The 25,468-nt window shown below is 36.2% G+C and overlaps 1 protein-coding gene across 9 annotated transcripts in view; it reads left to right on the forward strand.

Moving 5' to 3' along the window:
- Positions 1-25,468, forward strand: part of TDRD3 (tudor domain containing 3) — a 177,336-nt gene that overhangs the window by 53,046 nt on the left and 98,822 nt on the right. For all 9 annotated transcript variants that reach the window (XM_031001379.3, XM_031001378.3, XM_055360748.2 and 6 more), the window contains exons 4-5: positions 11,007-11,167; positions 17,892-18,033. In XM_031001379.3, the coding sequence (XP_030857239.3) occupies positions 11,007-11,167; positions 17,892-18,033 (303 nt within the window). The remainder of the gene's footprint in view (positions 1-11,006; positions 11,168-17,891; positions 18,034-25,468) is intronic.

Genomic DNA, 25,468 nt, shown 5'->3' on the forward strand with positions numbered 1-25,468 from the left:
TAAACTATTCAACTTACCTTTTTCTTTTTTTGGTTCCAAGGAACAAAAAGTTAGAGAAGTGAAGAATAGAAATGTGGAAATCGTCAAATGATACACTGGGAAAAGTGTTGCTTTTGCCTGGTAGTCCCACATACTTTCCTTGTATTCATTTGCTATAATTACTTTGTGATTGAATACGAGCAACTTATGTGCTCTACTGTTATTTTGAGGGTTAAATTGAGGCTTTTTACTTTCAGGGAATCTTAAGTTTGCAAAAACCTATTCAAGATTATGTTATCAATTTCTTAATTATAAGGAATTTATTAAATGTTTTAAAAATTCCTAAGGGGTAGATCTTCTAGTAAATATACAACTATATTTATAATTTAGGAAGTTTTCATTTTATTATTTACTTTCCACTTAAACTCCTTTGCTGCATATGAATATCATTTGAAAAATTTGAGATTAGGATTAGGTACTCCCTTCCCTAAAGCTATTTCTTTCAATATTCTTGATGCTTTTGTCATCTGCTTCCCTCTTGATCTTTTTTGGCACAAGCACCTACCTTACCTAGGAGAACCCTGGTTTTTAGTGAATTCTAATAATTCTTGTTCTTGTTTTTCTTCTGTCATTTGTTGAGGACTTATTCTATGCTAGGTCCCATGTTAAATAATTTATATGTATTATCTATACAATATTCAGAACAACACAGAAAATATAAACTATTATAGCCTTCCCTTTTACTTTAGAGATAAGAGAATTGCACCTTCCCTAAGATCACAGTTTTTTGTTGCTAGAGCACCTGAGTGTCCTTCCCTCAGCTGTCAGACAAACTGCTATTTATTTTTCAGATTCCAACTGAGGTGTGACCCTTCTCTTCTAATTTTCTTGACCTCTTTTGAGCAGAATTAATTTTTAAATATGAATATTCTCATTGCCCTTTATACCTACATCTGTTTTTAGTATGTGACAAATATTATCATACTTTTAGAATATGCACTACAAAGACAGGCTTTGGCATGAGATAGATCTGAATTGGAATTCTAATTTGCCGCTTACTGACTGAGTGATCACTGGTCACTTTATCCTCTGTCCTTAGAGGATCACTTTATCCTCTGTCCTTAATTTTCTTATTTAGTATATACAAATAATCCTAGGGTGCTTTATATTTCTGGAGGTAAATTAAAGAACTTATGTAAAGCTCCTGCTATATTTTCTGGTATGTATCTAGGAAGTGCTAAGTAAATTATAGTTAAAGCACTAGAAAATATATTTTTTAATCAGACTGTGTCTGAATGTGTATTTGTGCCAAGAGATAGGGATGCGGAGATCAAGATAGCCTCTGTCTTATTGGAGCACATAGCCTAATGAGAGATTGAGAAACCAGCCGTGTCAATGTAGTGAAACAAATGCTATGTCAAAGGTGTGTACAATAAAGGGGCAGCTGTTTCAGTTTAGTGAGTGTATTAGGTTGCTTTTCTTGCTAGACTGTTAGCTTTTAGAGATGTGATTTTCAATGAAGGAATAGTGGGTAGATGCCCCATATCGGGCGTATTTAAAATCTTAGGTTATAGTTCTACGGTACATACACACATACACACACAGATCACGCATACACACACACTATATTTAATGTTTTCTATTACACAAAAAGCTCCTTTGTAGTGGAAACTAAAGAATAGAAAATAAAGCTTGACAGATCTTGACTGGTAACAATACATGGAAGATAAGTGTAGTGGATATTTGTAATTTCTAAAACCTGAATTATCTCCCTGTGGGGGAATTTCCCATTTTAAGAGTTTTGGTGGTAGAGAAGAAGAAAATGCCAGATACTTTTCTCCCAGCCTCCTTTGCAGCTATGCTAGTCAGATGTAGCTGCCTTGGAGTTGGGCCAGTTACACACAAAAAAGCGGGACCTGTGGAGAATACTGTCAGTAATAGATGAAGTTGCAGCAAGATTGTTTCTGGAGTAGTGGCTGCAGGAGTGCCAGAGTAAGTGTCCAGAGCCATTGAGATCTCTGGTACAAGGAATAGTGTTAGATGCTTGCCGTGTGCTGGATCCAGCTTGTTCCAGCTGGTGAAGTTGATTGTCGGCATCTTTTTCCAATTTAGAGTGCGGTAACCTCCAGTTGACGGTTGTGGTTGGCCATGGAAATTGGCACAAATTACAGATTACAGTGGCTTTTCCCCTGTCCCTCTACCAGAATTATTTTACCAACACACCTCTGCACACATATAACAGTTTCCCTAAGGAATATAAACAGGAATGGAACTCTACTGCATTGTGGAATTAAGCCAGTATTCAACTTTACAAGATGATGCCAAATTATCTTGCAAAGCACTTGTATCAACTATGTTACCTTCAGTATTGTATATGAGATTCAGTTGAGCCATATCTTTTGTGGCACTTGAAATGATCAAAATTTTCTAATCTTGTGATTGTAAAATACATTATTCTTCCTTAGGCTATTCTCTCCCCTGCCCATACAGATTTTAGAATCAAATGATTAACACTCTTAAAAATATCATGTTGGAGTTTTGATTGAAATTGCATTCAATCTGCGCATTAGCTTAAAAACAATTGACATCTTTATATGATATGATATTACCAGTGAAATGCTGGTAAAATGCTTCTCTGAAGAGCAAAAAATAGCCCTGACACATAGCATTTGCCACTTTCTATGGTATAAATATTCCCTGTTTGGCTGATTATAAGCTATGTTATAAAATCACTGAACCGGGAATTAGGAAGAAATGTACATAAAAAGTTTTTGTGAGCTTGTATGAGCTGGCTTCAGCACAACCCTGGGTATATCTCTTCATTTATTTTTCCCATAGAGTTTTATAATTTATTGGAAGTGTATGGGCTGTGCATCTTTTGTAAGCTTTATTCCTGGACCTATCTATTTTTGTTATTGTAAATGGTGTTTAAAAATTTTTTAATTACTATTTCCTCTGTTACTGGTACATGGAAAGGCAGCTGATATTTGCATATTGATTGTAATTCTGTCACCTGCCAGTTATTCTTATATTATTATTCTTATATATTCTATTCTTCTTCTTATTCCAGATATAATTTTTAAAACACCATTTACAACAAGAATAATATATTCTTACATTATTCTGTATATTCTTTTAAGTTTTCTCTATAAAGTTGCCTTTTCTTGGTATTTCACGTGAATGGAATCACATGATATATAGCCTGTTGTATCTGGCTTCTTTAATTTAGTGTAATATTTTTTAGGGTAATCTATAACATAGCATATGTCGATAGTTTTTCCTATTTATTGGTGATTAATATTCCATTGTATGGATATACCACATTTTGTCCTTCCACTTACTATTAGTTTGGTGCAAAAGTAATTGCGGTTTTTTCCATTGAAAGTAATGGCAAAAACCACAGTTATTTTTGCACCAACCTAATAGTTTATGGACATTTTGATCGCTGTCCTTAGTTCTTTTTTTTTTAAATTACTAAATGTATATGTCTCTTATTACTGTTATCAGTTCTTAAATTGTTGGTTTGTGCCTTTACTCTTTGCTTCTTGATTACTCTTGTCAGTTATCAATTTCATTAGTCTTTGTTACAATAGACTTTGTTAATGTTGTTATTGTATTTTTAGTTTGATTCGTTTATTTTTCTTCTACCTGATTTGAACTCACTGCTTTTTTCCCTCAACTTCTTAGTTCAACTCATTAGTTTTATTTTTTCAAAAATAGGTTTTAAGATATACCAAAGAAACTATGCAATACAAAAGTTTAACGATGAAGTTAAAATATATAGCAAAAGCTAAATATGACAATACACATGAATAATGTATATAATAAGCCTTTCAATACTAGAAAACTAAAATGGGAAGAACTTACTGAAGGGTAACATACATAAAATGGGGACTAATAGCAAGAAACAATCCTAAACATTTTCCCAATGACTGACTAAGCCTCAAAAAGACAGCTTAGGAAAACAAGTAACATGTAGTTTTTCTTTTCCTAGCCAATTCAGTTCTACTTAGATAAATCTGGTTACCAATCAATACATATATAAATTAGAGTAATTGTTTTTCTACTGAATTAGTACCAGTTTTTCTTTTTCACCTTTTCCCTAATTTTCTCTAGCAACACTTTAGATTTAATCAGTTGAACTCAAAAGGTTTGGTACGTAAAATGAATATCAGCTCTTATTGGAATAGCACTTGGGAAGTGCAATTGTAGAAAAGGCAAATGTTTAACCGAGGTTCTTGACAAAGTTAAGCATCCCATTCTCCATAAGACAGTGACTCCCATGTTAATCACTAGGTTAATGGCTGCTCTTGGCTAGATCACAAGACCCTGCAGGATACTGGAATGCTCCCTGGTGAGGTACTGTAGAGCTATGTGAACAAACACCCACCCATTTAAGCTTTCAGTAAATACAAAGCATTTTAAACCATTTCAGTAGAATAAATTAAAAATACGGCATTTCTATTGGCCTGCTTTGCTTCTTGAGCTGGCTTGGAGTGCTGTTCATGATATAAAAGACAACTTCTTAATTCAACTCATTAGTTTTTTTTGTTTTTTTTTTCAGTTCTCTTCAAGGCTATCAATTTTTCTTCTAGCACTGATTTAACTATACTCCTATATTTACATAGGAAATATATGTGTATTTACATATTTACAAACATAACTTTATATTCAGGTATAAAGGTTTTATACATGGTACTTTCATTATTCAGCTCTAAATATTTTTCAATTAACCTTATGATTACTTCTTTCCCTATTTTGATTACAGAATATTAGGTTTGTTTTGGTTACGGATTTCTGATTCAGTTACGTTGTGATCAGAGAATTTGGACTGAATGGTAGCTGTATTTTGAAATTTGTAGAGTCTTTATGGCTTGATATGTATTGGTAAATGTCACATGTATGCTTGAGAAGATACTTGTTCCTATTGGGTTTAAAGTTTTGTATAAATTTTCGAATTTAGGCTTATTAGTTTGTAGTCTGTGTTTGATACTTACAAATTCTCAAGTCCTTAGGGGCTTAAAATTTTTTTAAATAATTTTTTTTAACATTTCTCAATCTTCGTAGCTTGTTTCCTTGTAAGTCTCATGATAGTTTGTTATGATTTCATTTTTCTTGATCTTTCTCTGTGAGAATGCTGGCCACTTGAATCAGAAGTGCTTTTTTGTTTTGTTTTGTTTTTAGAAGGGATATGTGCTTGTTTCTGCCTTGAGCTAGTGGGGGTGCTACTTGACTTACAGTGAGTTAAAGTGCTGGCTAAGGTTAACTTTGCCCCTTGGCCACCAGCCCAAAGCAGAAACTCTTAGTTGCAGTGTTGTTACTGCCAGAAGCAAACATCTTCTTTGGAGGGAAATGTAGCCCAAATTGGGGTTCACCCTAGATGTGTACATGGATGACATTTGGGAATGTTTCTGAAATTTCTAACAATATATATTTCTTTTTTTTTTTTTATTTTTGTTTTCTTGGGTCTGATACCACGTAGAATGGTACAGGGTGTATGTGACAAATCAGACTTTATTTTTTTCTCTCTTCCTATCCCACCTCTATTGATTGATTGGTTGATTGATTGATTGAGACGGAGTCTTGCTCTTGTTGCCCAGGCTGGAGTGCAGTGGCGCGATCTTGGCTCACTGCAACCTCTCCTTCCCGGATTTAAGTGATTCTCCTGCCTCAGCCTCCCAAGTAGCTGGGATTACAGGCGCCTGCCACCACGCCCGGCTAATTTTGTATTTTTAGTAGAGACGGGGTTTCACCATGTTGGTCAGGCTAGTCTCGAACTCCTGACCTCAGGTGATCCGCCCACCTCAGCCTCCCAAAGTGCTGGGATTACAGGCGTGTGCCACCACACCTGGCTTATATTTATTTATTAAAGTCAAATTGTGTTGAAATGATACTAAGAGATGTTTTGACAGAGAAAGTAGGTAAAAAAGAGGTCGTCATAAGTGCTATTTAAAGCTTATCTTTCAGGCTTTTAAAGCAGATATAGGCAGAATTAGTATTTCTTCTTCCAAGGCAGCTTTCTTGAAACATTGCCCTGTTAAGGGCAATGGGCCTTAAGGTAAAGATGTGAATAATTTAGTCAGAAACCTCCCTTGAAATAAAAGAATGGATGAAAAAATGATCCCTAGGAAATCTCCCCTGAAGCCACTGGATATGCTTTTGGAAGTAGTGATGGGGTAGAGAAGGAAATGAATTAAGACTTTAAGTAGATAAAAGAACTATGGAAGATGAAACTATTTCATTTTCTCTTAATTTTAATCTACTTTGCAATAATGGTGGAACATTGATTGGAACTGAATCATACTCATATATTCCTTTTGGGTGTATGGTTTGTTTCTAGGGTTGATGGAGAGTGTGATGCTTATGTTGTTAGGTATACAGATTGAGAAATTTCTTTCTCAAGAGAATTAATAAGATTACAAAAACAGGCCAGGTATGGTTGCCCACGCCTGTAATCCCAGCACTTTAGAAGGCCAAGGTGGGTGGATCACCTGAGGTCCAGAGTTCGAGACCAGCCTGGCCAACATGGTGAAACCCATCTCTACTAAAAAAGATAGAAAAATTAGCTGGGTGTGGTTGCTCACACCTGTAATCCCAGCTACTAGGGAGGCTGAGGAAGGAGAATCACTTGAACCTGGGAGGCGGAGGTTGCAGTGAGCCACGAGCAAGTCATTGCACTCCAGCCTGGGTGACAGAGTGAGACTACGTCTCAAAAAAAAAAAAAAAAAAAAGATTACAAAAATAAATGGCTGGCATGTATTTTCAGGTTAAGTGTCTTAAATGGTTTCTAGAGTTAAGAAAAAAAAAATTGTTTTAAGTGTTTATCCAGATGCGATTATACTGTAGAGAATTAATCCCCTGTCATCCAAACTTTGGAGTCTGATTGATACACAAGAATGTTATTTAGTATGATCAATAAATTAATAAATTAACACAACCATTTAAATCTGATATTTCATATCAGTTGGTATGACTAGTTAGGAGTTTAGATGACAGAGGTATTCGTCTACCTCAGGAGAAGAAGGAATGATGCCTGGATTAATGGCCTGAGAGAATATTTCTAGCAGATACTTAATATTGTTTATTAGAGTTAGACATGCTTACCTGGAGGTGCAATGATACATCTTTCTAAGCCACTAAAATTTTTTAGAGTAATTTCTTTTGATTGTTTCTTATTACTAATACAAAAGAGAAAATCAGACATTAAAGAAGACTTGGGTGATCAAGATTAATCCTTTTTATTATTTTCATTTGAAATTGGTATTTTTTTTACTTTGGAGTTGCTCTTAACAGTAGTTGAAGAAAGATTTAGAAATTAATTCTTGTCTATTTTTGTGGATGTTTTAGATGTTTTTTTTGAGACACCTTTTTGTGTGTGTGTGTGTGTGTGTGTGTCACCTGGGCCAGAATGTAGTGGCGCAATCGTGGTTCACTGTAGCCTCCACCTCCCAGGCTCAAGAGATCCTGCCATCTCAGCCTCCCAAGTAGCTGCGGCTACAAGCACACACCACCACGCTTGGCTAATTTTTGTATTTTTTGTAGAGATGGGGTCTCCCTATGTTGCCCAGGCTGGTCTCAAACTCCTGGGTTCAAGCGAGCCACCCACCTCCATCCTCCAAAGTGCTGAGATTACAGGTGTGAGTCACTGCACCCAGCCTTAAGATGATTTTAGATTTAGGATTTAGGATCTTAGAACCATAACATTTAAAAAATTTTATTATGTATATTTTATCTAGGTCCATTACTTCCCTATGTTTTAACTACAGAGTATAAGAAACTGAATATTGTAAGCAGAATAATGAAAAAAATCATTATATTTACTGGTTTACTCATAGAATATTTCTGAATTGTGGAACTACTAACTTAAGGCTTGATGATTCAAATTAAGAAGTGACAAGAGATTCTGTAAAATCTGTGGGTTTCTCAGGAGGATCTAATAAATAATACCTCCTTTTCTACTTTGCTTTTGAACCAGTTAACAAGAGTGGCATATGTGGACCAAAATAACTTTATTACTGATTAAAATGTATTTTGAAGATGTGGCTTAGTGGGACAGCCAAATGGACGCATTAACTGAACCACAGAACATGTAGGCTTGTACACTCACTCGTAGAAGTGCCAATCCGGTGAGGAGGCTGAATAAGTGCCCCCTCCCTCATGTTCCCTAGCTAGGCTAGATCTCAAGAGGAAGATGAGTGAGGCTGAGGCCAATATACAGTATTTTCTTCGCAATCAGGTAACTCATTCCATAAGTGGGTATAGTAGTTATCTGAGGCTGCTGTAACAAATTACCACAAACTTGGTGGCTATAAAACAATGGAAATTTATTTTCTCACAGTTTTGTAGGCCAGAAGCTTAAAATTAAAGTGTCAGCAGGGTTGGTTCCTTTTGGAGGCTCTGAGGGAGTATCATTTTCATGCTTCTCACCTAGCTTTTGGTAGCTGTAGCAGTCCTTGGCCTTTTTTGGCTTGTAGGTGCATAATTTTAATTTCTGCCTTCATTTTCAAATGGTCTTTATACTCTGTCTGTCTGTGTTTGTTTCCCCTTCTCTTCTAAGGACACTCATCATTGGCTTTAGGGCCCACTGTAATTCACAGTGTTCTCATCTTTAGATCCTTACCTTAATTACATCTGAAAAGAGCCTTGTTCCCAAACGAGGTCACATTTATAGGTTCTAGGTGGACTTGTCTTTTGGTGGAGCCACTATTTAACCCACTAAAAGAGGTGGAGAGGCCAGGAGTTGGATTAATTAAATAAGTAAACTTGCTGCTTGCTTGGAAATCCGCATTTGGGGGCAGGTGTTCCTCCTTATCCTTCATTCCCCAGATCTTTGTTCTCATAGTCAACCAGATGTAGGAGATCACCAAAATAGTCCTATTCCTGCCCTGTGTTTGCATCAATGGCATTGTCTTCAATTTGTGTTCCTTTGACAGAATCTTTTAAAGTGACATGTCCACTCTGTGAGCAATAGTGAGTAAAACTAGGTAATGTAATACATATGTCCATTTGACTGTACAAAGAAAAGGCAGTTTGTCACAACACATTGAAAGCAAACAAGAGAAGGTGTCATGCCAACACTCAGGGGACGTAGAACTCCCAAAATTCCATGAAGATGCCTAGTGACCTGTGTTGTATGGATTGAATAAGGGTGCCATGGTTGCTCCAGATATCAAATATTGGTAAAGTTGGATTTTTTTGACTACTAAACATTAAATAAAAACAAATGTTTCCCTCCTACATTTGAATGGAAGTGCGGTGCCTAGGATGCATGAGTCTCATTTTGGAACATGTAGGCCTAGATCATCACCAACTGTGTGATGGTTTTTTTTGCAATGATGAAAGTGGTCTAACTCTGTGCTCTCCATATATAGAACAGTTGAAATGTGGCTAGTACGATTGAACAATTTTTAATTTCACTTAATTTTAAGTGAAAATTTAAATAGCTACATGTGGCTGGAGGATTGTATTGGACAGCATAGGCTAGATATTTGTCAATGCCTAGGCTAAAAATATGGGATACCAAAATAAACAGAATTATGAGCTATAATAACCATAACATGCCTGTGATTTAATTTAAATGTCCTTATTTTAATGGCATTAACAAAAGCCAAATAAAAAGTTCATCCTGAATTAGCAGCTTATCTATACTTCTTAACAGTTTCGGACTTGCTTCAACTTGGAATTTTTTTTCGTAAGTGAAAATTAGATGAAATTTTAGATTATCTTTTCCAATTATATTCTCTAGGCCTAAATTTATAATAACAAAATTACTCCTTTTTTAGGCAAAATACTGATAAATATGGAGTAGAAATTTTTCAACTTAGGAACATGCTTGCTTAGGAAATGTAGTGTAAATATTTGTCCATCATTTCACATTTCTCTTTGCTGAAAATATAAATTAATATGCACAGAAATATTTTACTTAAAAGCCTATTTTTGAAACAGCCTTTTTCCCCTAAGATGTAGAAGTTGCCACTTTAAATTTATTTTTCAGACACGTAAGCAGATTTTACTGTTATTTCTCAACTTTGCTCTAAGTATATTTGTTTTATTTTTATCTTTGATTGAAATTTGGCCAACACATATAATACAGCATTAGATTTAATATGGAAGTTAAATTAAAGTTTTTATTTTAAAAAGGAAAATGTGAAAATATGTCAGTTACAACTCATACTTCTTCAACTTTTTAGTTTTGGTGGTATTGTATGCTTCATGTATACCAGGAGAGGGAGCACTTTAAACTTGATGTCTCTGAACAGAAAACACTCTTTTGTTGTTGTTATGTTGAGACGGAGTCTTGCTCTGTCATCCAGGCTGCAGTGCAATGGCTTGATCTCGGCTCACTGCAACTTCCATTTCCCGGATTCAAGTAATTCTTCTGCCTCAGCCTCCCAAGTAGCTGGGATTACAGGTGCATGCCACCATACCCAGCTAATTTTTGTATTTTTAGTAGAGACGGGGATTCACCATGTTGGCCCAGCTGGTCACAAGCTCCTGACCTCAGGTAATCCACCTGCCTCGGCCTCCCAAAGTGCTGGGATTACAGGTGTGAGCTACCACACTCTGTCCAGAAAGCATTCTTTTGGACTGCTGCCATAAATTTGATTCCCTTAAAAAAACTGCAAAGTTCTTTATTTTCAAGGTGTCCCTTAATGTAAAAGGAGGGAGAAGTGGGATTTATGGGTACGATTTAGAGTGCATAAGACTAACAACAGCAATAAATATACCTTTCATCCAGAAATATAACTGTTTTCCTAGGGTTTTCTTTTCTCATTACCTTCTGAAAATGAATTCAGAATTATTAAAACAAAATTGTTCTTCAGGAGACCTTTTTGAAGTTTTCTCTTTCAATACCAAAACAAAGAAAAAACTTGATAATATATAATTTCAGTTTCAATCTTAATTGAAGTTATTATAAATCATAAAGCATGACTATTAAGGAAAAGAGAAACACTATAAATGAAAACACAGCCCTGAATAGAGTTTCATGACTAGAAAGTGATTTTTATTCTTTTCTGTTTTGACAGCTCGAAGGTCCATGTGTTTTGCAAATTCAAAAAATTCGCAATGTTGCTGCACCAAAGGATAATGAAGAATCTCAGGCTGCACCAAGGATGCTGCGATTACAGATGACTGATGGTCATATAAGTTGCACAGCAGTAGAATTTAGTTATATGTCAAAAATAAGGTGATTGGCACTTTATTTTGTGTCTTTGTTACAGAATGTTGAAGGTGCTATTTAATTGGAATAACTTAAGAATTTTGAAAAGGAGGAATGGACCCTTAATTGTGTGTTACAGTTTTTCAGATGAAATTATAGAGCTTTTCTGCATTTCTGCTTCACCTGTATAAAAATAGTTAAGAATATATGGCCAGGCGTGGTGGCTCAAGCCTGTAATCCCAGCACTTTGGGAGGCCAAGGGGGACGGATCACCCGAGGTCAGGAGTTCAAGACCAGCCTGACCAATGTGGTGAAACCCTGTCTCTACAAAATACAAGAATTAGCCAGGCATGATGGCAGGTGCCGGTAATCCCAGCTACTTGGGAGGCTGAGGTGGGAGAATAGCTTGAACCTGGTAGGCGGAGGTTGCAGTGAGCTGAGATCATGCCATTGCACTTCAGCCTGGGTGACAGTGGGACTGTGTCTCAAAAATATATATATATAAAATAAAAATAAATTAAAAAATAGTTAAGTATATAGTTACTTCTTGATTGAATGTTAATTATAAAAACAAATTTACGTCGTTCTTATATGAAAGTAATCTTTTCAGTTTTGTCAGATACTTTAGGTCACTCGATTGTTAGAACAAACAGAATTTTTAAAAATACGGTTTCATCCTTGACAGTTCAGTAGCTGTGTGTATAATAGTGTGTTCATCACGCTGTTTAATGTTCTTGCAGAGTTTTATAGGCTAATAAATTTTCCTAGGAAATGATTGAAGTCAGGGAGGTTTGTGATTGACTTTAGCCATTTCCTAGGAAATCATTGGGAATGATTTTCCAAACCCTTTGTTTGGTTATTTTAATAAGAAACTTTTAGAGCCATGCCCAATGGAATGGACAAAAACAATGAGAAGGAAGGGAAATTGTCCCCTCTATTCTTGATATTTCCATTTGGCCATTCTGAGCTCTGTTTTCTGAGGTGGAAACTTTCACTGGACATTTGCAGCCCTCCTCCCACCTGCCTTTTTTGGTCTTCTTTGTCATTTTATACACTCACGTTTGCAGCTCGGGCTCCTCTAAGCTTTTTCACTTAATATAAACTCGTATACCATACTTTTCTCTTGAGCAGGCATTTATCAGGTATTCCAGCCCTTTAATCCAGTGCTGGAGGTACAAAGGTAAATGAGGTTTAGATTTCAGCCTCTTAGTAGCTCATATGCTAATTAAGTAGGCACATAGGCATACAAATATTGTAAGACATATATAAACTGAAAGGACTAAGAGTCTCGAAAATTACTTCTGCCTGGGGTAACCAGGAGTGGGGTTAAAATATGAGTAGGTATTTTTAAGGTGCAGGGAGGGAATAGCACATGCAGAGACACAGTGTTCTGACAACAGAAAGAGTGAGAAGTTACATTTGGTGGAGCTTAGGTGATTTAGAACAGTGGATACGCGAGAGGAAATGTGGTAGGTTGAGGCCTTGTATGACCTTTTCAGTGATTTCCCTTCTTTTTTCTTCTTTCATCTGGTGTCTGCCTCTGGTAAATGAGGCCCCCTCCTCAGAAGATATGTTTGTCTAAAATGTTGATTTCTATACACAAAGGGAGATTTGTTGACATTGTGATTATATTGTCTTCTTTTTGAAGAGTAGGATTCATACTTTTGTGTAGAAACAGCTTTTCAAATTCCTATGACGAATTCAGTCACACCCCTTGCAAGGGAGCTCACAGATGACTCAGAAAAAAGACTTGCCATGTAATGGCTCATTCTCTGATTTTATGGCTGTATATTTCTCTGAGGAATAAAAACACAAGGTCAGCCCTGAGTGTCACTGCCCAATCTGCCCAGTGCTGTCTACTGTCATCCCTTGTTGAATTTATTGCAGCTTGAAAACTGAAAAAATTATCGTCGTATGCTCTTCACTCATCATTGAAGCAGCATGCCTACTTTTGGTGCCGTAAAAATGGCAGCTGACAAAATAGTTCTTACAGGTAAACAATTTGGAAGACATTATACAAAGTAAGTTTATAGTTATCTTAGAAGGAAGGTGAAACAACTCTCTAGATGGGATAAACCAGGTGCTAATACGGATGTGTTACCTTACATGGGCTTTGCATTTCTCTGAGGTGCTTGTTTCTACTTTTCTGTCCTACCTCCTGCCCTGCCCCTTGCTAGGTTTTATTATTATTATTATTATTACAATGAAGTGAGATTAAAGGAAACTTTGGGTGCCAATGAAAATATTAACTAAACCAAAATATACTTTCTGAATAAGAATTAATTATGGTTCTGAAGGTGATAGTAAAAATTGTATTAAAATTTTAGTCCCTGAGTAAAAAGAACAAAGCTGGAGGTATCACGTTGCTTGATTTCAAACTACACTACAAATCTTTAGTAACCAAAACAGCATGGTACTGGCATAAAAACAGACACATAGACCAATGGAACAGAATAGAGAACCCAGAAATAAATCCACATACTTACAGCCAACTCACTTTCAACAAAGGCATCAAGAACATACATTGGCAAAAGGATAGTCTCTTTAATAAATGCTGCTAGGAAAACTAGCATATGTAGAAGAATGAAATTCCCATCTCTCACCATATACAAAAATCAACCTAAATGTGGCTGGGCATGGTGACTCATGCCTGTAATCCCAGCACTTCGGGAAGTCAAGGCGGGCGGATCACCTGAGATCAAGAGTTCAAGACTAGCTGGGCCAACATGGTGAAACATGGTGGCACACACCTGTAATCTCAGATACTTGGGAGGCCGAAGCAGGAGAATCGCTTGAACCCAGGAGGCAGAGTTTGCAGTGAACTGAGAACACACCATTGCGCTCCAGTCGGTGTGACAAGAGCAAAATTCTGGCTCAAAAAAAAAAAAAAAGATAAGACCTAAAACTATGAAATTACTAGAAGAAAACATTGGGGAAATGCTTGAAGACATTGGTCTGGGCAAAAATTTTTTGGATAAGACCTCAAAAACATAGGCAACATAAGTAAAAATAGAAAATTGGGATTAAATCAAACTAAAAAGCTTCTGCACAGCAGTGGAAACAATGAACAAAGTGAGGAGACTACCTACAGAATGGGAGAAAATATTTGCAAACTATCCATTTGACAAGGGATTAATATCCAGAATATATAAGGAGCTCAAATAACTCAATAGCAAAAAACAAAAACAAAAACAAACAAAAAATCCAATTAAAAATTGACAAAAGACCTGAATAGACATTTCTCAAAAGAAGACATACACATGGCCAACAGGCATATGAAAAAATGCTCAGCATCACTAAAACTACAATGAGAGATCATCTCACACAGTTAGAATGCCTATTATCAAAAAGACAGAAGATAACTGCTATAGTTTGGATATTTGACCCTCTAAACCCTATATTGGAATTTGATCCCCAGTGTTGGAGGTGGGGCCTAGTGGGAAGTATTTAGGTCATGGAGGGGCAGAGCCCTCATTAATGGCTTCGTGCCATCCTTGCAGTGAGTGAGTTCTTTATTACTTCCTGCGGGCGCTGGTTGTTAAAAAGAGCCTGGCACCTCCCTCTTTTCTCTTTTGCTGCTCTTTTCATGTGATCTGCATGTACCCCTTTGCCTTCTGCCATGAGTGGAAGCAACCTGAAACCCTCACCAGAATTGGATGCTGATGCCATGCTGCTTGTACAGTCTGCAGAACTATGAACCAAATAAACCTTTCTTTATAAATTACCCAGCCTCAGGTATTCCTTTATAGCAACACAAATAGACTAAGACAATAGCAAATGCTGTTGAGGATGCAGAGAAAGGGGAATGCTCAAACACCACTGATCGGAATGTAAATTAGTGCAACCACCATGGAAAACGGTATGGCGGTTCCTAAGGAAACTAAAAATAGAAATACCATATGACACAGCAGTCTGACTGCTGGATATATATTCAAAAGAAAGGAAGTCAGCATATTGAGGAAGCATCTGCACTCCCACTTTTATTGTAGCACTATTCACAATACCCACGATATGGAATCAACCTAAGTGTGCATCATTGGTTGAATGGATAAAGAAAACGTGATATGTATGTATGTATATGTGTGTGTATACACACACACATACACAAAATGGAATATTATTCCACCATAAAAAAGAATGAAATCTTGTCATTTGCAACAATAGGGATAGAACTGGAGAGCATTGTATTAAGTGAAATAAACCAGGCACAGAAAGACAAATATTGCATGTTCTCATTCATGTGGGAACTAAAAAAAAATTGATCTCCTGGAGATAGTAAAATGGCAGCCAGGAAGGATAGTGGGGAGTGAATGATAAGGAGGGGTTGGTTAATGGGTACAAAAATACAGTTAGATAGAAGGAATAAGATTTAGTGTTCAGTGGCATAATAGGGTGACTATAGTTAACAGTAATTTATTGAATATTTCAAAATAATTAGAAGAGTAGATTCGTAATGTTCTCGCAAAGAAAAGATAAATGTTTGAGGTAATAGATATCTCATTTTTACCCTGATTTGATCATTACACATTGTATATATGTGTCAAAATATCACACGTACCCCCAAAATATGTATAATTATGACAACACAAAAATAAAAATTTAGCCCCTAATTCCTTTTGTGAGAATAGAACTTGAATTTAATCTGGTCAGACTATCAATTGTTTCAGTGAAATTGTAGGTCCAGCTTCAAATAACTTGACTACATAGGTCTTAGGTAAATGATCTAATTCATTAGCAATTTCTTTGGAGGTAAAGAGTACAATAGCCTGGTGTCCTTGGTACTTATTTTTATTTATCCTTATACATTGACTGTAAGAGTTATGAAAATCTGAATTTGCTGATTGTCTGGAATTGGGAATGCTTCTTCACTATTGTAATTGTATTCAGCTGTTGCTGATCTTGAACGGTAATAGATGGTTACTACATTTACCACCACAGCTCTCTACTTAAGGGTTAGGTTAGGTAAGGCTGTTCATGACCATTTGTTTTGTCAGTTGTGATTGATCACTAAAAATGATTAAGCTTGGGGCCCTCAAAATAATTTTTTAATGGCTTTATTGAGATAGCATTGATGTATAAAAATTGTATATATGCAAGATGTACAGAATAATTTTTAATATGTAATCTATCTTACTCTGGGCTCTTTGAAGCTTTAAAATCAGACATCCTCTATTTCTTCTTGTTAATAATTATTTTATTAGTTATCTTTCTCCAAAAAAGGCCAGTGATATTAGCATTCTTACTGATTTGCTCTTGCATATATTAGCATGTGGTGAATTTTATGAGGTTTTAAGATGTGAACAATGCAAAGCCATTTCAGAATAATTTTCTAATTTATCCTAAGTATTTACCTTAGAAGTACTATTTGCAGTACTTCTTGCTGTATGTGAGAAGAGATGGGGTGGGGCTTGGTGTGTATGCTTTTATTTTAGAACAGACCTAAGTGACAGCATGGATTTCTTTCCTTGTTTTCCTTTGCCACAGGGTTAAGAGGGTAAACATTTTGTCTCTGGTTTTCTATAAGAAGAGTCATGGTGTAATGTTTGCCCCAAATCTGATAGTTAGCCTACTATAGAAATGTTCTTTTAAAGTTAATATATAAATAGCTTAAAAATTAGCATATAAAAATCCTTTTAAAGTTAGTGCATAAATAACTTTCATTTGATCTTTGACTTGATGGTGAACAAAAAAAGAGCATTGTTTTGTATAAATCACTATGGCTCATATAGATGTTAAATTTTTAGGTTTATTACTGGTCAGATATCTTCTGTATTGAAATTCAACTTTGTAACCAAAAAACAGTATTTTTTCTGTACACAGCTAAAGCTCAGAGGGAAGAAATGTCAGATCTTATATAGCATAGCATAGTTGAAAAAGTATTTTATATTTTTATTCTATTTATCATGTCTTTATCACAGCTTAGTGACGTGGTTATTGTCCACCTTTTTTTTTCTTTTGCAAGTGAAGACTAAACCTCATTTCTTTGTCATTGAGATAGAAAATGACAATCTTGGCCAGGTACAGTGGCTCACGCGTATAATCCTAGCACTTTAGGAGGCTGAGGCAGGTGGATCACCTGAGGTCGTGAGTTGGAGACCACCCTGGCCAACATAGTGAAACCCTGTCTCTCCTAAAAATACAAAAATTAGCTGGTCGTGGTGGCGCATGCCTGTAATCCCAGCTACTCGAAAGGCTGAGACAGGAGAATCACTTGAACTTGGGAGACAGAGGTTTCAGTGAGTCAAAATTGTGCCACTGCCCACTGCACTTGAGGAGCTTGGGTGACGGAGGCTCTGTCTTTTAAAAAAAAAAAAAAAAATCTTGTTCCTGGTCTTCTCACTTCCTCTCTGGTGATCTATTCACATGATATAGTCAGCCTCCTGAAAAATTAGTTTTGGTGTTAGTGCATTTTGAAGAACCTGATTAGGTCATAATATAAGACTGAATTCCAGTTTTGGGAAAGAGCTTCAAACGTGTGTGTGTTTTTTTGTTTTTTTTTTTTTTTTTTAAGTTTCAGGGTACATGTGTAGGATGTGCAGATTTGTTACATAGGTGATATGTGCCATGGTGGTTTTCTGCACCTATCAACCCATCACCTAGCTATTAAGCCCAGCATGCATTAGCTGTTTTTCCTAATGCTCTCCCTCCCACTACCCCACTGCCTGACAGGCCCCAGTGTGTGTTGTTTCCCACCCTGTGTCCATGTGTTCTCAGCTTCAATATGTTTTTAACACTTTTCTCTTTGCTTTAGCCTGAACACACCACCTGGAACTAAAGTTAAGCTCTCAGGCATTGTTGACATAAAAAATGGATTCCTGCTCTTGAATGACTCTAACACCACAGTTCTTGGTGGTGAAGTGGAACACCTTATTGAGAAATGGGAGTTACAGAGAGTAAGTGTAAACTATGGCTTGAACTTTTGAAACATTACATTCTTTTTTATTTTATTAAAGAGCTCTTTCAATAATGAGTAAAATTAGTTCTTTGTGTCAGAGTTGAATAGAATGGAATATGATTATCTTTAGAGAAACTATCTTTGTCTAAGTGTATTGTTTCTCTAAAGTAGATATACTTTTTCAGTATTTGTTACATTTTATTACTTATGTTTAAACATTCTTTCCTGACAAGCTTCAAAACTGTCAAGATACCAGTTATAAGCTGTGTACAATTTATTTGTGTATAATTCTTTCTGCAAAAAACATAAGTGCATCTATGTGAATATATGTATACCTGTCTTATCTACAGACACACATACGTGCAAGTAAAAGTAAGTTAGAATTTCACTATAATGGAGGAGTTCTTGTTGCACTTGACTTCCTAGTCTCATTAGCTGATATTTTTCCCCATTTATATTAACAATATCTTCATCTTTCCAGTCATGTAGGTTATCTTGTAATTGTTCCTCTACTTTGCTTCCAACAACCATTTCTGTTGATCCATTGCAGTCAAATCTCGTATCACTTCCTTGCTCTCCAGTTCTTATTATTACTGTAGTTTAGGTCTTTAGTTAATCTCTTGCCTGGACTGCTGTATTAGCCTTCTGACTGTCTATCCACATATCCTTTCTCCATCTTCTAATTTATTTTATGTACTTTCACCAGGTTTTCCTCCTTCAGCATAGTTGAGATGCTTTTATTTCAAATGCCTTAATTTGAGATTGAATGCCATTTATATTCTAGCCCTAGTTCCAGTTTACGTTTAATTTTCAACTTTCTAAATTCTTCCACGTAGATCTTGTTGTAGCCAAATGGAGTTGCTTCGTCTTTCTTTGATGCTCTGTGATTTCCTCAGTTATACATTTTTAATTAAATGTTTTTCCATTTTTACGTTATTCATCTTGTTTTTTCTCTCCTGATCCCCGCATAGCCAAATCATCCCTGTGCTTTTAGACCCAGATCAAATGATTGCTTCTTCTCAAGGTGAAGTACTTGTTTCCTTATTGAATTCTTTAAACATTTTATTCTTTTTGTGTATTGCTTTTTACCTAGCACTAAAATTATGTTCATTTCTCATCTCCTGTAACAGATAGTATGCTTCTGAGGCCAGAATTTTTGTTCGTATCATCTTTCTTAAGTCCTGCACGTATCTGTTGAACAATGTGTAGATACTGTGCTGGGATCTTGCATCTGTATCTCAAGTTATCCTCCTAGTAGTCTTTATAAGGGCTGTTAAGTAACTTACTTTATGATTAGACAGATGATGGATCTGAGCACAATCCAAGACCATTTTTTTTCTGTTATACCAGAGTAGCCTTTTTGCAATCTCCAAAGCAGTAGCGCTGAACTTTACATGTAATAGACGTTATAAAAAATACTTGTGGTATAAATGAATTACAAAGCACATAAAAAATATTTGTGGAACGAATGAATAGCAAAACTGATTACTCCTCGAGCTGAAATGTATTCTTGTGACACCCTCAAATCTTGCCTGTTTTGTAAAGTCAGCCAAAGGCCTAAGCAATATTTCAAGCTTTTGGTATTTTGTGATACGCTACTCTCTCCTATTTTCTTAGTTGGGAAGTGCCTGTGTTTGGGAGGTAAATAGATAAGGACCTTAGGCACATTTTTATTCCTTAGTACTAATTTCTTATGATACGAATGTGCTGTGATTTGGGTTGCTGTACTATGCAATATAAAGTAATGTTCCACAACTGCATTGTTTAATTGAAAATGTCCCAAAAAAGTAATTCAGAAGTAGCTTAATAGTTCTACATAAACAGCCAAGTTTGTGAACTTTGAATTTCCTAGAGAAACCTTACCCATTTCATGTGATCTTTTCATATGTTGATATAATTGTATTTTTTTAATCAGTAGAGATTTTTTAAAGTGTGGTAAAAAGTTCTCAAGTCTAATACCTTATATAATTTTCCCACAACCCAGTCCCATAGCCAGGACCACTTTGCTAACAACTGTAAACATTCCTAGTAACCTTCTCACCAACACACACACACACACACACACACACACACACACACACACACACACACACGGAGTTTAGTAGTAGTTTAATAGTTGCCCTTGAAATGTTTAATTATATGTCTCTGCACTTGACTTCCTGCAAGCCACATTAGTATTTCTTGTTAGGGAGTGATAAAAATTTACATTTAAAATCATTTAAAAACATTTTAATATGATTATAGTTCTTTTTGGTTTTATAGTTTTTGATTTGGTAGCCACAGCAATGTAGGAAACAGGGAAAGTGCAGTTACTTGAGCAGCTGGCAGTGATATACATAGAAATTATAAACCATAAAGCTAATGTTGGAAGTGAAGAAGCACTAAGCATTCAGTAAACTATATGCAGGCATTGTAACTGTAGCAAGTTGGTACCAGATGTAATTTACAAAATACTGTAGTTCTATAAGTTTTAGTGCCCCCAAACTGTAGATTAAAAAAATGTTTTTATTGTGGCAAAGTATACATAACATAAAATTTAACATTTTAACCATTTTTTAAGTGTAAATTTCAGTGGCATTAAGAACATTCGCATTGTTGCACAGCTGGTACCACCATCCACTTCCCTAACTTTTTCATCTTCCCAAACTTAAACTCTGTACCCATTAAACAGTAACTCTGCATTCCTTCCTCCTCTCAGTCTTGGGCAACCACCATTCTACTTTCTGTCTCTGAATTTGACGAAGTAACTCATATGTGTGGAATCATACAGTATATATCTTTTTTGTGCCTGACTTATTTCACTTAGCATAGAATTTTCAGTGTTCATCTATGTTGCAGCATGTGTCAGAATTTCCTTCCTTTTTAAGGTTGGATAGTACTCTATATCTATACCATCTTTTGTTCATTTATCCATCAATGGACATTAGGGTTGTTTTCACTTTTTAAGTCTTATGAATAATGCTGTTATGAACATGGGTACACAGATACCTCTTTGAGACCCAGCTTTCAATTCTTTTGTGTGATCTAGAAGTGGGATTGCTGGACCATATAATTGTATTTTTAATTTTTTGAAGAATTGCCATACTGTTTTATATTTACTTTACACTAATTTCCACCAGGATATTACAGGGGTTCCAGTTTTTTACATCCTCACCAACGGTTGGTATTTTGTGTCTTTTTGATAGTAGCCATTCTAACATGGGTAAAATAGAATATCATTATAGTTGGGTTTTTTTTTTTTTTTTTTTTTTTTTTTTGATATGGAGTGTTGCCCAGGCTGGAGTACAATGGCGCGATTTCGGCTTACTGCAAGCTCTGCCTCCCAGGTTCAAGTGGTCTCCTGTCTCAGCCTCCCGAGTAGCTGGGATTACAGGTGTGCACCACCATGCCCACATAATTTTTGTATTTTTAGTAGAGACAGGGTTTCACTATGTTGGCCAGGCTGGTCTCCACCTCCTGACTTCAGGTGATCTGCCAGTCTCAGCCTCTAAAAGTGCTGGGATTATAGGTGTAAGCCACCATGCCCGGCCTTCCTTATAGTTTTGATTTGTATTCCTAATGCTTAGTAATATTGAGCATCTTTTTGTGTGCTTATTGGCCATTCATAGATCTTCTTTGGAGAAATTTCTATTCAAGTCCTTTGCCCATTTTTAATCAGGTCAGCTGTTGTTGTTGTTGTTGTATGAGTTATTTATAGATTCTAGATATCAATTCCTACTAACATAATATGTTTTGCAAATATTTTTCCCATCCCATGTGTTGCCTTTTCACTGTGTTGGTAGTGTCTTTTGATGCACAGAATTGTTGAAGAGTTTTTATAGGTTTAGCTTTTATGTTTAGGTCTTTGATCCATTTTGAGTGAATTTTTGTATTAGTAAAGGGTCCAAATTCATACTTTTGCATGTGAATATCCAGTTTTCCCAGCACTACTTTTTGAAAATAGTGTTCTTAATGAATGATCTTGTCAGCCTCATCAAAAATTATTTGGCCATATATGAACAAATTTATTTCTAGGTTATCTGTTCTGTTTCACTGGTCTAAATGTCTGTCTTTATGCCACACTGTTTTGATTACTGTAACTTTTTATTAAGTTTCATAATTGGAAAGTGAGATCTTTTTCAGGATTGTTTTGGCTATTCAGCGTTGAGATTCCTTATGAATTATAGATTTTTCTATTTCTGCCAAAAAAAAATCATTGGGGTTTTGATAAGGATTATGTTGACTCTATTGACCACTCAGTATTGATATCTTAACAATATTAAATCTTTCAATTCATGACCATGGGAAGTCCTTTTCACATTGTTCTAAATTGTTAGTGTAGAGAAACACAACTGATTTCTCTGTGTTGATTTTGCATACTCCAACTTTATTGAATTTATTATTCTAACAGTTTTTTTTTCTTTTTAGTGTGGAATGTTTGGAGTTTTCTACATATAAGATCATGTTATCTGTGAAGAGTTAATTTTATTTCTTCCTTCTCAATTTGAATACCTTTATTTATTTTTCTTGCCTTATTTAGCCCTGGCTAAAATTTTAATATAGTGTTGAATGGAAGTGATGAAAATTACATCCTTCTCTTGTTCTTGATCTTAGAGGAAACACCTTCAATCCTTCGCTATTGAATATGATGTTAGTGGTGGGTTTTTTATATATGGCTTTTATCAGGTTTGAGTAGTTCCTTTGTATTTTTAGTTTGTTGTATATTTTTATTATAAAAGTGTGTTTGGTTTTGTGAGATGCTTCCTCTGCGTCAATTGAGATGATCATGTGTTTTTCCCCTGCTTCATTCTGTTAATGAGTTACATCGATTGATTTTTATATGTCGAAGCATTCTTGTATTTTGGGAATAAATCACATTTGGTCATGGTCTATAATGCTTTTTATATGGTGTGGGATTCTGATTACTGGTTTTTCATTGCTGATAGATTACTTTTTTCCTAATTTCTAAAATTTTGGTAAAATATACATAATGTAAAATTTACCATCTTAACCATCTTAGATGTACAGTAGTTTAAAACACATTCACAAATGTTCAACATCACTAATCAAAATGTAAATCAAATACAGTGAGATATACTACCCTACAGCTATTATCCATTACAATGTCTACTGTGAAACAAACAAACAAACAAAAAACCCCAGAAAATAGCAAGTGTTGGCGAAGATGTGGAAAAATTGGAACTAAGCCTTGTGAACTCTTGGTGGGAATATAAAATGGCATAGTTGCTACAGAAAACAGTATGGCAGTTCCTCAAAAAATTAAAAATAGAATTACCATATGATCCATCAATTCCACTTCTGGCTATAAACCCAAAAGAATGGAAAACAGGTCTTGAAGAAATATTTGTGTACCCTTGTTTACAGCGGCAGAGGGCATTATGCTAAGTGAAATAAGCTGGGTATAAAAAGACAAATACCGTGTGATTCTACTTATGTGAGGTACTGAAAGTAGCAAAAATTATAGAGAGAGAGTACAATGGTGATTTCCACGGACTGGGGGAGGAGAGAATGTGGGAGTTATTGTTTAATGAGTATAGAGTTTCAGCATTAGTAGACCATTTACTTTTAATGGAACTCAGTATGGAAAGTTTTAATTCTACTATCTTGCTATTTCTTTTGTTGTTGTTTTGCTTTTTGTTTCCTGTTTTACTCCATTTTCTGCTGCTATAACAGAATACCACAGACTGGGTAATTTATGAAGAAAAGAAATTTATTTCTCACAGTTCCAGAGGCCCAGAAGTACAATAACATAGCTTTGGTATCTCACCAGGGCCTTCCTGCTGCATCATAACATGGTGGAAGGACAAGTAAGCATGTGAGATAGAGGCTGGGACATAAACTTCATCTTTCATCGGGATCCCACTCCCAAGATAACTAACCCATTCCTGTGATAACAGCATTAATCTATTCATGAGGGAAAAATATTCATAATCTTATCACCCCTTGAAGGTCCTACCTCTTAACACTGTTACAATGGCAATTACATTTCAACATAAGTTTTGGAGGGACAGTCAAATCATAGCACTTCCTTTTAAATGAATTGCATTTTTTAAATGATTCTGTTATCTGCATTATTAGCTTATCAGCTATATTGTGGGCGGCAAGCCACCCAGGTGCCAAGGCAAGAGACCGAGGGCACAAGCTGTTCCAGCATAATAAAACATATAGAATAAGAATAGTTATACTAGAAATAGATTATAGATATGATTATATATGAATATCATTATTTGTAGTATTACTCTTTATTCCAATATTATAATAATTTTTGTTTTATAATTATAACCTAGGAAAAACCAGGCCATACAGAGATAGGAGCTGAAGGGACACTGTGGGAAGTGACCAGAAGACAAGAGTGTGAGCCCTCTGTTACGCCCGGACAGGGCCACTAGAGGGCTCCCTGGTCTAGCGGACAGGGCCACTAGAGGGCTCCCTGGTCTAGCAGTAACGCCCTCGCCTGGGAAGGTGCCGATTACCTAGTGGACCTTGGCCTAGCGGTAGCGTCAGTGCCTGGGGAAGGCACCCGTTACTTAACAGACCAGGAAGGGGAGTCTCCTTTTCCCTGGGGGAGTTAGAGAAGACTCTGCTCCACCACCTCTTGTGAAAGGCCTGACTGATGGCAGGCTTGTCCTCAGCCATCCAGAGGCCTGTCTCCCTGTGATGCTGTGCTTCAGCGGTCACGCTCCTGATCCACTTTCATGTTCCACCCTGTACACCTGGCTCCACCTTTTAGATAGCAGTAGCAGAATTAGTGAAAGTACTAAAAGTCTTTGATATGCACTGAAGAAATAATGGCGTAAGCTGTCCTCTCTCTCTCTCCGCCTTGGCTGCCAAACAGGGAAGGGCCCCTCCGGTGGACATGTGACTCGCATGACCTTACCTATCATTGTAGATGGCTCACACTCCTTACCCTGCCCCCTTGTCTTGTATCCAATAAATAACAGCGTAGCCAGGCATTCGGGGTCACTACCGGTCTCCGCACCTTGGTGGTAGTGGCCCCCCGGGCCCAGCTGTCTTTTCTTCTGTCTCTTTGTCTTGTGTCTTTATTTCTACACACTCTCATCTCCACACACGAGGAGAAAAAGCCCACAGACCTTGTAGGGCTGGGCCCTATACTATATGACTGTGTTTTTGTTTTTAAGTGGTTGCTGTAAGGTTTAAGATGTGTACCCTTAACTTCTTTCTTTCTACCTTCAATAATACATACCACTTTATGCGTATTGTAAGACCCATACAATTATATGCTTTCATGTACCCAGTTTTGTCTCTATGCTGGTTTTGTCATATACTTTACATTCGTTATGAAGGTCACAACACATGTTTTAATTTTTTTCCCTTAAATGGTTTTTAAAACAATGAAACAATTTTTAAAAGATATTTTTGTCTTTCTACACATTTACCATTTCCGTCCCTCTCTCTTTTCTTTGGTAAAGATC

This window comes from Gorilla gorilla, chromosome 14 (assembly GCF_029281585.2).
Source record: "Gorilla gorilla gorilla isolate KB3781 chromosome 14, NHGRI_mGorGor1-v2.1_pri, whole genome shotgun sequence".
Taxonomy (NCBI): domain Eukaryota; kingdom Metazoa; phylum Chordata; class Mammalia; order Primates; family Hominidae; genus Gorilla; species Gorilla gorilla.